Source organism: Ranitomeya imitator, chromosome 5 (assembly GCF_032444005.1).
Source record: "Ranitomeya imitator isolate aRanImi1 chromosome 5, aRanImi1.pri, whole genome shotgun sequence".
Lineage (NCBI taxonomy): Eukaryota > Metazoa > Chordata > Amphibia > Anura > Dendrobatidae > Ranitomeya > Ranitomeya imitator.
The window spans coordinates 134,405,805-134,419,151 of NC_091286.1; the positions used below are offsets into that span (position 1 = coordinate 134,405,805).

The window sequence follows — 13,347 nt, forward strand, 5'->3', positions numbered from 1 at the left end:
GAAGTCTCATGCACACGTTGATTTTGTTTTACACGGAAACATGTTGAGGCACCAATTATGAAGCTTTTCCCCATTGTGTAATGACCATTATTCCGGTAACACAACCTCTTTATCAGATTTCTTCAAGGTGGTGCATGATCAAAAAACACATTGTAATCTTTCAAAAGAGTATAGGAAAATCAGCACCCACCCCATCTGAAGGTACATCAGTCCTTTTTTATTTTTATTTAATTTAGGACAGCGGCATAAAGTGCGATAGTGCTGGCAGCATGAATGCAGGTGCAGGGATTTCAAAAGAGAGACAAGACGAACAACAAAATTTCGCGCTTGGCTTGCGCTTCTATTAGTCCATGTAACAAGGCTGAGTGCATCGACATAGGTTAGCAGTGTCAGCTGGAGTACAAGGGCCCACCAGTAACCAACTCTAGGGCCCCACTTCTCAACTACATGAAAATATGACTTTATCCTTAATCACAAATTTATATAACAATGATTTGAGTGGATTGGTAAATTAATAAGATGCTGCCTTTGTCTGTAGATAGTGATTCAAGTACAGTGGGAAAAAATATTTAGTCAGCCACCAACTGTGCAAGTTCTCCCACTTTAAAAGATGAGAGAGGCCTGTAATTGACATTATAGATAGACCACAACTACGAGAGTAAAAATTGAGAAAACAAATCCAGAAAATCGCCTTGTCTGATTTGGCAAGATTTTTTCTTGCAAATTGTGGAAAATAAGTATTTGATCATTAACAAAAGTTCATCTCAATATTTTGTTATATATCCTTTGTTGGCAATGACAGAGGTCAAACGTTTTCTGTAACTCTTCACAAGGTTGGCACACACTGTTGGTGGTATGTTGGCCCATTCCTCCATTCAGATCTCCTCTAGAGCAGTGATGTTTTGGGCCTGTCATTGGGCAACACGGACTTTCAACTCCCTCCAAAGGTTTTCTATGGGGTTGAGATCTGGAGACTGGCTAGGCCACTCCAGGACCTTCACATGCTTCTTACGAAGCCAGTCCTATGTTGTTCTGGTGGTGTGCTTGGGATCATTATCATGATGAAAGACCTATCCAGGTTTCATCTTCAATGCCCTTGCTGATGGAAGGAGATTTGTACTCAAAATCTCACAATACATGGAGCCATTCATTATTTCATGTACCCGGATCAGTCATCCTGGTCCCTTTGCAGAGAAACAGCCCCAAAGCGTGATGTTGCCAACCCCCATGCTTCACAGTAGGTATGGTGTTTCTTTGAATGCAATTCAGCATTCTGTCTCCTCCAAACACCACGAGTTTTGTTTCTACCAAACAGTTCTACTTTGGTTTCATCAGACCATATGACATTCTCCCAATACGCTTCTGGATAATCCAAATGCTCTCTAGCAAACTTCAGACGTTCCGGACATATACTGGCTTAAGCGGTGGGACACATTGGGCACTGCAGGATTTAAGTCCCTTGCGGCGTAGTGTGTTACTGATAGTAGCCTTTGTTACGATGGTCCCAGCTCTATGCAGGTCATTCACTAGTTCCCCCAGTGTGGTTCTGGGATTTTTGCTCACCATTCTTGTGATCATTTTGACCCCACGGGGTAAGATCTTGTGTGGAGCCCCAGATCGAGGGAGATTATCAGTGGCCTTGTATGTCTTCCATTTTCTTATTATTGCTCCCACAGTTAATTTTATCACACCTGCCTATTGCAGATTCATTCTTCCCAAACTGGTGCAGGGCTCCAATTTTGTTTCCGGTGTCCTTTGATAGCCCATTGGTCTTCACCATAGTGGATTTTGGAGTGTGACTGAGGTTGTGGACAGGTGTCTTTTATACTGATAACAACTTGAAACAGGAGCCATTACTATAGGTAATGAGTGGAGGACAGAGGAGCCTCTTAAAGAAGAAGTTACAGGTCTGTGAGAGCCAGAAATCTTGCATGTTTGTAGGTGACCAAATACCGTTCTTATTTTCCACCATGATATGCAAAATAAATGTTGCCAAATCAGAGAAGGTGATTTTCTGGATTTGTTTTCTCAATTGTGACTCTCATAGTTGTGGTCTACCTATGATGTCAATTACAGGCCTCTCTCATCTTTTTAAGTGGGAGAACTTGCACAATTGGTGGCTGACTAAATCCTTTTTTACCCCCACTGCATATAGTGCCAAGTACTATAAGAGGGTGGTGGCCCACTCTTGCACAGGGGCCCACCAGAAGATTATCTTGTTCTCCTGTGGGTCAGTCCAAGCCTGTAGTTAGGATTGGAAAAGTATAGCTTTCAGAGTAGATATTTACAATATATAATGGAAGTCAGTGTACACAGTGCCTATAAAACTTATTCATATTTATCATGCAAATGCACATCACAATTTTCAGCTTTATATTTTTCAAGCATATTTAGAAAGCCATGTACCATTTTGTATTTTGTGTTGGTATATCACATAAATACTCAAATACATTTACGTTTGTGGGTGTAACATGAAAAAATATGGAAACGTTTACGGGATATGAATACTTTTTCAAAGCACTGTACAATGTACATCTTATCTACAACAGTGTACATTAGTTTCTGTCCGGAATAAAAAAAAGTAAAAAAGCATATCTCTCTTTCTCTCTTTGACTGAATGTAATCACATAAATTATTTAGATATATGGTACAATCTGCCGATTTGCATTAAAGGTGTAGATTTTTCTGCCTTCTTTTTCTCCCATGTTCTATGATGGTCTGGGCTTCATTGTGCACTCATGTCCTCACCCCCGCCAGCACAGCCCTGCCCTGTGTGTACACAGGTTGCTATGCAGCCTTGTCTCCTGGTAACATTTGTACGCAATGGTGTGGCTGGCAGCAGAGTTTTGCTTTTTAGCTGCCGGCAGAGACATCCAGGGCATATTCTTTCCCTCTCTCCCTGAAACTTATATTGCAGTCCTTTGAGGATGAGTAACAGCAGCCTGAGCAATACCAGCGATCGCGCTTCTCCATCCAGCGTCCCTAGAGCTGAAGGATCATTCGGAAGCAGACGTATTGATGTGAATAGCAATGAAGCCTTCCGAGCGCTGTCTCCAAGTCTGTCTCGAGGTGATATCGAGGTACTCCTATGTTTTATACTTATGTGATTCATTTTATCGTGTCTCTAAGATGTATTTACTGTAGCAATGTTTCTAACATCTGCTCCATGGATGCAGTTTCTCCTGAGCCACGCCACGCCACATCATGTTACTATGTTATACTTTCTCAGTGGGTCTTTGACTTTTACCAGTGGTGTAACGAGAGACCTACGGGCCCAAATGCAAAATTAGGACCTGGGCCTCCACCAGCATGTTGGTCAGATGTTGGTCTAGATCCCATAACGACATACAGTATGTGTTCACTCCCGCCATTAAAAAAGTAGTAATAGTAGTCATAAAGTGAATGAATAATATCACCATATTGTTACTGAATAACCATACCAAAACTAATATACCAACAATCAACCACATAAAAGGGATAAATACCGCCACACAATGACCATATATTATTACCACATAGTGTCTGAGTATGAACACATCATGTTACTGAACAAAATTCACTATATCAAGACCAATATAGCAACACCACCACACCATGACCAGACCAGTACCTGAATGATACCACCATACTCATTATCCAAAGCGACAGTACTAGCACTAGTATTACCATCAATGATAGTTATACACAGGAGCGCCGTAGAGTGTGTAATGTATATGATAAATCCAGTGACTTACTGGTAACGTATCCAATCAAAGTCATTCCTTTTAGTTATTCATCATGACCCAGCGCAGAGCGCTATTACTTCTTCCAGCTAGGACACGTCAATGCGGAAAGTGACACACAGTCATCTATGAGTGATCACTTCTACATTAACCTCCACACTTTTTCCCTCCATGTCTGCACTGTACCAGATGAAGAAGAAAAGGTGTAACAGAACCGCCATGGTACACTTTACAGTAATGGCCTTGCTTTTGTTCCCCCCCATAGTAACAGTATCTGCAAAAATAAAATATATTACACTATTGATATCTCACTTTGTTACCCCCTCATACTAGAAATGCCCCTCTATGAGGCCACCATAAAGTATTAATGCTACATATGTCCCATTTTGTGGCCCCTGTGTAATACTAAAATTTGTATTTGTACTAACAGTAATGTACATCTTTGTGCTCAAGTACAACAGTAACGCCATTGGCAACAATACAGTCATAAGGTACACCATTTCTGTCCCCACACAGTAATAGCTTCTACCTTTACTGTTTACATTCACTTAGAATGTCCCACATTGTGGCTCCATAAATTAATAATTAAAGTATGGGCCAAAATGAGGAATATTACTAATGTCTTTCATTCTGCCCGCCATTCAATAATATTGTTAGCCAACTGGCACAATTCCATGTTTATGTCCTCCACCTGCTACCAAAGGCTAATAATGCAGGTTCCTAATTCTGGCCCCCATACAGTACTTACAGTATGTCACCCATCTTGTAACAATGGCCCCCATTCTGTAATAATATCTCCCAACCTGATACTTAACTTGTAATAATGTCCTTGATCCTGACTCCCATCCTGTAATATCCACGTCATGAGATAATGTCCTCCACCATAGCCTCTTTCCTGTAATTATGTCTGATATCATGTCATTATGTTCTCTATCATGGCCCTTTCTTTAAAAAATATTTCCCATTTTAGCCCCCATTCTGTAATAATGTGTCGCATCCTGTAATAATTTCCCCCATTGTAGCTCCATTCTTTTATAAGGTCCCCATCCTGGCCCTTTCCTTCATAATTTCCCCATCCTGGACCCTCGTTTATTTTTGGCCTATTTTTTTTTACAGATTCTTGGTCCACAGCTGGTGTGGGACAGCATATAGCAGTGGCGTCATGTGCCGCTTGCAACGGGCACAATGACATCAGCTGCCATCCTAGGTGTGCCTGATGCCCGTGGCTCTCTACTAGGAAACATGTCAACTGACGCTCATTCAGCTGAAAACGGTGCAGGTGTTGGCAGGCTACCTTCTTGAACATTTGAAGTTACATAGATACATAGGTTGAAAAAGACCTAGGTCCATCAAGTTGCGCCATCTGCGACCTCGATAGTTACACCCCTGAAAAATCCTTTCCTATAAAGTGTTATTTTTATGGTTTGCTTGTTTAGCCAAATATCATAATTTTTACTATAATTATTTCTCTCTACTTGGACTCAAACACTTGCAAATGCATTTAAAGAATAGTGCAATATTTAATTGTATTACATGTGTTTAATTGCATGAATATTTAAACCTTTTAGGCTTTATTCATATCACTGTAAATACTGTATGTTTGGCAGATTTGCTAGGAAAACTGTGCTTTTACTGTGTGGTTCTTTGCATGATGGCAATTACTATACTAGGGCTTGGCAGGATGGTGTACGGATGCCCTGACAGTGAATAAACTGTGTTACTGCATACATCCGACACATTCAGCAGTTGGTATCAGATAATGAAGTTGTCACATTAGAACACATAATTTAGTGGGTAGATAGAGAAGCCACTACAGCTGTTTTGGCCAAGAGGCCTACATGTACCTAGAGTTGACCCCATTGTTACCCAACATTTACATTTACGGTCAGTTTTTGTTCATGTGTACACTTAAAAGGAACCTGTCACAACCAGATAAACTATTTACCTGCCGTAGTAGGGTAAATCTGCAGTTAAGCAGCGTTTATGTAATGCTCAGTCACTTCTCATGGCCAGTCAACAAAAGATCTACAAACAGAATGCAAGGCACAGAGAGAGAAACCACACAGTAGCTAAACGTACATCTGGCATGGGTCTGGGAGTTACAGCCCAGTTAAGTAGCTTGGCAATCACCCTGGATAATGACCACCTGAAAACAGCCAGTGCCTCCCAGTCTCAGATTGGATGGTTGAACTATCAATCAACACACTGATAGCTCAGAACGCCCCTGCATTAAACTGGATGACTGAGCTGTCAATCAAAGTACTGACAACTCCAGCACGTCCCTGTACCAGACTGGATGACTGAGCTGTAATAACTGCATCTCAGACACACTGAGGGGTGAACAGTTTATATCGTGTGGAGCCGGCTTACTGGAGCAGTGGCTACAGGAGGAAAATGCACTGCCCCTGCAGCCGCTCGCTTAAAGCTATTGGGGCGGTACATTGAGTGGCTACAGCCACCACACAGTACACAGTGAGAGCGGTGTTATTATTTCTCTGCACTTTGACAACTTTCTTTGCACACTTACACTGCACACAATGGCTGCAGATCTTGCTACCAATCAGTGAGAAGGGGAGTTATCACAGTTATTCTCATTGTACAGTCCAAAGATGTCACAGGTTCTTTTGTACTAAGGACCTGGATACATTCTGGAGCACAAAATACAATTTTAACATTTCTAAAACAATATTTAAACATATTAAATGTGTACTGCTTCTCTTTTAGGGACTAGATGACTATAGCACTTCTAGAAGACATGTTGATTTTATGGATGAGCCAATAGGAGCCCGGAAAGCTAAGAGGTAATAATAATGTTGTAAATCAATAAAAAAATACCAAAAGTATTAAAAAACTACTCGGACCATTGTAGGCAAATGTGAAAATCATTATGTGCTCATATAATGATTTAGTGATTAAATGCCCTTACTTTCAATAGAAAAAAAACTCTATGGCCACGATTCATCATTTGCAGCTTTTTTAAAGAAGCACTCCCATCAAAGTTTTTATCCTCCCAATATATTGCAATTGTCATATTATATAGCACAGTGCACTTACAATTTCTCATTTCCTCTTTCTACATAGTTAATTCTTCTCTTTTCCATCAGGTCTGTGACATAGTATGATTAAAAACTGACTAGCTAAATGTTTTTAAGCTCTATGTAGAAATAGGTCTATTTTCCTTGTATGACTCATAAATCATTGCAAAACTCAATGGCGGGGGGGAGGAGCAGGGCAGCTGGGTCAGGAAGTGAAGAGGGGAACAATAAATAGAGGGACAAGAGACTTCATGTTTCTACATAAAGCAGAGAAAAGAGAAGAACTAACTGGGTAGAAAGGCAAAATTAGCAATTGTAAGTGCACAGTGCTATACAATATGATGACTGCAATAAATTAAGAGGATAAAAACTTTGGTGAGAGTGCTTCTTTAAGTTACTTTTCTTTTTTGTCTTGTGGTATTTGTTACCAGTTTTTTTTAGCTAAATTATTCAAAATGCCTATCTATTTAGTGCCTTAATCTAAACTATTTTCCAATATACTTGACTTCAAAATTCTGTATCCCTCCCTCACTGCACTATCTAATTGCTTTTCTTCCTTTTTTGATGATGCTTTGTTTGGGAATCCCAGTGCATGCTGGGATACTCAATCAAAGGATCAGAGGACAGATGCTGCAGTCACTGCTGCAGCCTCTGCCCTCTCCCTGAAGCAAAGCGTTATCAGTGATGCCTGTTTTAGGGACTGGGCTAGTCCCTGCGTGATATGCAGTGTGCACAAAGACAGTGCACTCTCTGTTGTCGGCTCAGATTAGCAGTAAGAAGCCGTCAACAGAGCATGTTGTCATAATACCCAGTGTGCAGAGACCAGTGCCACCCCCTCAAGTGACGTCATTGGTTTCTGTATTCTGACAATGCGCTCTTTTGCCAACTCGTTACTCCTGGTACTTCAGATGAGATTCTTCTATTCACGGTTATCATTCAGTACGCAATAAAGCAAACAAAAATAATCGGCAGCACATGTTGCATACATACCCTGCAGAGGACACTGGCTTCCTGCACCGCCCCTATGAGTGAAAGAGATCAACTACAGAGAGAATATAAGTTAATTTTCTCCCTTTAGCCGCTGGTCCAGTAAGGCAGGTAGGATTTTAATGTTTTTTTAACTGCAGACTAACCCTACATCTACATGTACAGAGTGCTTCTGGACATGACAATGTTGTTTTTAACCCTTTCACGACAAGCGCCGTACTAGTACGGCGCATGTCGTGTCTCCCCTTTTGATGTGGGCTCTGGCACTGAGCCCACATCAAAGTTGCGACATGTCAGCTGTTTTGTGCAGCTGACATGTGCGCCAATAGCGGCAGGTGGAATCGCGATCCACCTGCCGCTCTTAACTAGTTAAATGCCGCTGTCAAACGCTGATAGCTGCATTTAACTACAGCTTCTGGCCATCGGGCCGGAAATGCGTGCATCGCCGAACCCCGTCATGTGATCGGGGGTCAGCGATGCGTCGGCATAACAACCAGAGGTCTCTTTGAGACCTCTATGGTTGTTGATGCCGGATTGCTGTGAGCGCCACCCTGTGGTCGGCGTCCATAGCAATGCAGGGATTCAGCTTCATATGAGCTATCTGAACTTCTATGTAGCTGTGCCGATCCAGTTGTGCCAGCTACCCATGGAGGCTATTGAAGCATGGCAAAAGTAAAAAAAAAGTTTAAAAAAAAATGGAAAAAATAAAAAAATATAAAAGTTTAAATCACCCCCCTTTTGTCCCATTCAAAATAAAACAATAAAAAAAAAATCAAACATACACATATTTGGTATCGCCTCGTTCAGAATCGCCCAGTCTATCAATAAAAAAAAGAATTAACCTGATCGCTAAACAGAGTAGCGAGAAAAAAATTCAAAACTTTAGAATTACGTTTTTTGGTCGCTGCGACATTGCATTAAAATGCAATAACGGGCGATCAAAAGAACGTATCTGCACAAAAATGGTATCAATAAAAATGTCAGCTTGGCACGCAAACAATAATCCCTCACCCGACCTAAGATCACGAAAAATGAAGACGCTACGGGTAACAGAAAATTGCGCAATTTTTTTTTTTTTTTTTTTTAGCAAAGTTTGGAATTTTTGTTCACCACTTAGATAAAAAATAACCTAGACATGTTTGGTGTCTATGAACTTGTAATGACGTGGAGAATCAAAATGGCAGGTCAGTTTTAGCATTTAGTGAACCTAGAAAAAAATCCAAACAAAAATCAGGAGGGTGTGTCTTTAATGGGCATGTCTTAATCAGTTCCTGGACATGCGCAGTCGGAAGTACGCAAGCGCATCAAACACATGCGTACGCAAAGACATGTGTACGCATGCATTCCCATAGACAGTGATGCGGTTTTTTGCCGCATTCCTTGCGCTAACAACCGCATACGTTTCTAGGCGGCAAATTAACGCCTCTAAAATTACTACATGCTGCGTTTACCGCGCCAAACCGCAGACGACGAAACGACGCATGCGTCGTCAAATGCAGCAAAACGCAACCGATCGCAGACACATGCGTCCCTAATTTTAAATATAGGAAAGCCCAAAGCATGAGGATAATTGCGGAAGAAACGCTACGGACACAACCGCAAATGTGAAACCGGCCTTAGACAATTATATAGTAGATGATTCAATTATTCACTGTGCAAAATCACATAGAACACTGACTGCAGCATTAGCTAGTAGCACCACTGGCAAGATTTAATTGAGGTCAGGAGGTCTTTATTATATTTGATTAGAAAAAATAAATTAGCAAAATTACAGTTTTTTAATTAAGGAATTGTCATTGAATAATTAATAATACTCTCATTCAAAAATTTGTTTGCAAATATCTTGCTCATAGAGAAAGAGGACTAGAATACTTGTGCCACCTGTTGGGGTAGCAATCCTATATGTCAATATCGAACCTTTTAAAAGCCTAGCATATTAACTTTTAGCATTGCTACCCCTATATGTGCTACTAGAGTTCCTGTTTTCTTCCTCTCTGAAGAGGATATTTGCATATTTAATTTCCCAGAGGAGCATTGCCTGGCTTACAAGAAGGGCCATCTCCAGGTTTTGCGGGCCCTGGGCAAAAAAAGTCTCAGAGGGTCCTTTTAACCCTTTTACCCTCGAGGGTGGTTTGCATGTTAATGACCAAGCCACTTTTTACAATTCTGACCACTGTCCCTTTATGAGGTAATAACTCTGGAATTCTCCAACTGATCTTGGCGATTCTGTGATTTTTTTTGTGACATATTGTACTTCACATTAGTGGTAAAATTTCTTCAATATAATTTGCGTTTATTTGTGTAAAAAGTGAAAATTTGGAAAATTTTGCAATTTTCAAACTTTGAATTTTTATGCCCTTACAACAGAGAAATTTGTCACACAAGACAGTTAATAAATAACATTTCTCACATGTCTACTTTACATCAGCACAATTTTGGAACCAAAATTTTTTTTTCTTTGGAAACTAGACCCCCTAAAGAACATATCTAGATGTGTGGTGAGTACTTTGAACCCTCAAGTGCTTCACAGAAGCTTATAAAGTAGAGCCGTAAAAATGAAAAATCATATTTTTTTCACAAAAATGATCTTTTCGCCACTTTGTCCTGAGTACGCTGATACCCCATATGTGGGAATAAACCACTGTTTAGGCGCATGGCAGAGCTCAGAAGGGAAGGAGCGTGAATTTTACTGTTATGGTTTGCAGGTGCCATGGTCCACTGGGAGAGCCAATGAGGTGCCAAACATCAGAACCCCCCATAAGTAACCCCATTTTATGAACTACACCTCTCAATGAATTCATCTAGGGGTGCAGTGATCATATTGACATCGTAGGTATATCACAGAATTTTATACCATTGGGCAGTGAGGACAAAATAACTACATTTTTACCACTAAAGTTTTGCTTTAGCCAAAGATTTGACATTTTCTCACAAGAAGTGGGTAAAAATGGCAGCAAAATGTATCAAACAATTACTACTGAATACCCCATATGTGGCTGTACAGTGCTACTGAGCCATGCATAGAGACTTGGGAGGAATAGAGCGATATTTTGCCTATTCAAGTGAATGGGTCTGTGCACATGTCAGTGTGTTTCCACGGACCTTGTGTCCATGGGCAAAACACACTGACATGTCCATTTTTTTATGTCAGCACAGGCACAGTGTTGGACTGGGATGCCTTGGGCCCACCAGTAACATTGATTTTTAGGGGGCCCACTTTTCACCTTAATACAAATATTACACTGCCATCATTTACAAATTTGGCTATCTACTATATAAAGCTGAATGTGTGTATGTGTGTGTGTGTGTGTGTGTGTATGTGTGTGTGTATGTCTGGGATTGGCATCTGCACCGTCGCAGCTACAGCCACAAAATTTTGCACAGTCACACGTCTGGACCCCGAGAGCGTCATAGGCTATGTTGTGAGGCGAAATTTTAACCCCGCGCGTTCCAATTCAAACAATTTTGCCCCTATCTACATAATGGGGAAAAAAGTGAAAGGAAAAGTGTTGGAAGCGTCGCAGCTACAGCAACAAAATTTTGCACAGTCACACGTCTGGACCCTGAGAGCGTCATAGGCTACGTTGTGAGGTGAAATTTTAACCCCGCGCTTTCCAATTCACCAAACAATTTTGCCCCTATCTACATAATGGGAAAAAAAGTGAAAGGAAAAGTGTTGGAGGCGTCGCAGCTACAGAAACAAAATTTTGCACAGTCACACGTCTGGACCCTGAGAGCGTCATAGGCTACGTTGTGAGGTGAAATTTTAACCCCGCGCTTTCCAATTCACCAAACAATTTTGCCCCTATCTACATAATGGGGAAAAAAGTGAAAGGAAAAGTGTTGGAGGCGTCGCAGCTACAGAAACAAAATTTTGCACAGTCACACGTCTGGACCCTGAGAGCGTCATAGGCTATGTTGTGAGGTGAAATTTTAACTCCGCGCTTTCCAATTCACCAAACTATTTTTCCCCTATCTACATAATGGGGAAAAGTGAAAGGAAAAGTGTTGGAGGCAAATTGACAGCTGCCAGATGTGAACAAGGGGGACTTAAAGAATGAGAGCGATGGCGCAAAAGAGTATATACCGATCAGTTGCTAAGGTGGGGCCCCGACATGAGATACTCACCACACATGGGGATATGAACACACACACAAATGCGCCACACACTACCACGTGCTTGAACACATATACCACCCTCAGCACACATTTCACCACACATACACCAACCTCGCCACATAAAAGTCGAAACACAAAAGTCGCCGCTCAAAACTCGCCACGCGCAAAACTCGCCACATGCAAAAACTAGGCTCACGTAAAACTCGCCACAAGTGCAAAACTCACCTCATGGAAAACTCGCCACACGCAAAACTTGCACACGCGGAAAAATTGCCACATGCACAAAATTTGCAACACATGCAAAAGTTGCCTCACACAAAACTTGCACATACTCAAAAGGCACCAGACATAAAATTCACCACGCGCAAAACTCGCCATGCGCAAAACTTGCTGCACACAACTTGCTACACTAACCTGTTACATGCAACTCGACACACAAAAAGTTGCTACACGCATGTTGCCACACAAAACTCATCTCACAAAAGTCGCTACATGCATGTCGCCACACACAACTCAACACACACAACTTGACAAACGAAACTCGCCCTAAAACACACACGAGTCTGGTATTAGCCTTCAAAAATAAAAATCTGATTAATAAGCAGACAAACTACAATAGCAACAAATGTACCATATAGGAAATACAGCAGCTGTCAGTCACATGACCTGTCTATTATGTGTATGTGTGAGCTAATATATACTGCCAGGGGGAGGGCTTCCTGTTGGCTGGGGATTTATCAGGCTGCCAATTTATCTTACAAATACTGAGGTAAAAATACTGAGCAAATAACGTGTTAACGAGGTCTAATACAGGAGATCACACAGGTATATACTATATACAGGGGAGATGACACACAGATATATACTATATACAGGAGAGATGACATACAGGTACATACTATATACAGGAGGAGATGTGTTGTGAATTCTGTGGCTGAATTCACTCCTGTGGTCACAAGTGGTACTGCAGCCTCTGAGCTTCCTCCCTCAGGTATTCTGGTGAGCTCGTTAACTGCTTCATTACTTAACTCCGCCTGATGCTGCTATCCTTGCTCCTTGTCAATGTTTCAGTGTTGGATCTGAGCTTCTCCTGATTGTTCCTGTGACCTGCTGCTCTGTATTAGCTAAGTGCTTTTTGCTTTTTTGTTGCTTTTTTTCTGTCCAGCTTGTCTTTTGTTTTGCTGGAAGCTCTGAGACGCAAAGGGTGTACCGCCGTGCCGTTAGTTCGGCACGGTGGGTTTTTTTTTGCCCCCTTTGCGTGGTTTTGCTTTAGGGTTTTTTGTAGACTGCAAAGTTCGCTTTACTGTCCTCGCTCTGTCCTAGAATATCGGGCCCCACTTTGCTGAATCTATTTCATCCCTACGTTTTGTGTTTTCATCTTACTCACAGTCATTATATGTGGGGGGCTGCCTTTTCCTTTGGGGAATTTCTCTGGGGCAAGTCAGGCCTATTTTTCTATCTTCAGGCTAGCTAGTTTCTTAGGC

General features: G+C 41.4%; 1 protein-coding gene across 2 annotated transcripts in view; it reads left to right on the plus strand.

The window, feature by feature from the left end:
- Nucleotides 1–2,816: 2,816 nt before the first annotated feature.
- The window catches only part of CCDC170 (coiled-coil domain containing 170), a 253,403-nt gene continuing 242,872 nt past the window's right edge, over nucleotides 2,817–13,347 (plus strand). For both annotated transcript variants that reach the window (XM_069769173.1, XM_069769172.1), the window contains exons 1-2: nucleotides 2,817–3,080; nucleotides 6,447–6,523. Coding sequence is in view for 1 of the 2 variants with exons in the window: in XM_069769172.1 (XP_069625273.1) it covers nucleotides 2,928–3,080; nucleotides 6,447–6,523 (230 nt within the window). In the remaining variant the exon portion in view is untranslated. The remainder of the gene's footprint in view (nucleotides 3,081–6,446; nucleotides 6,524–13,347) is intronic.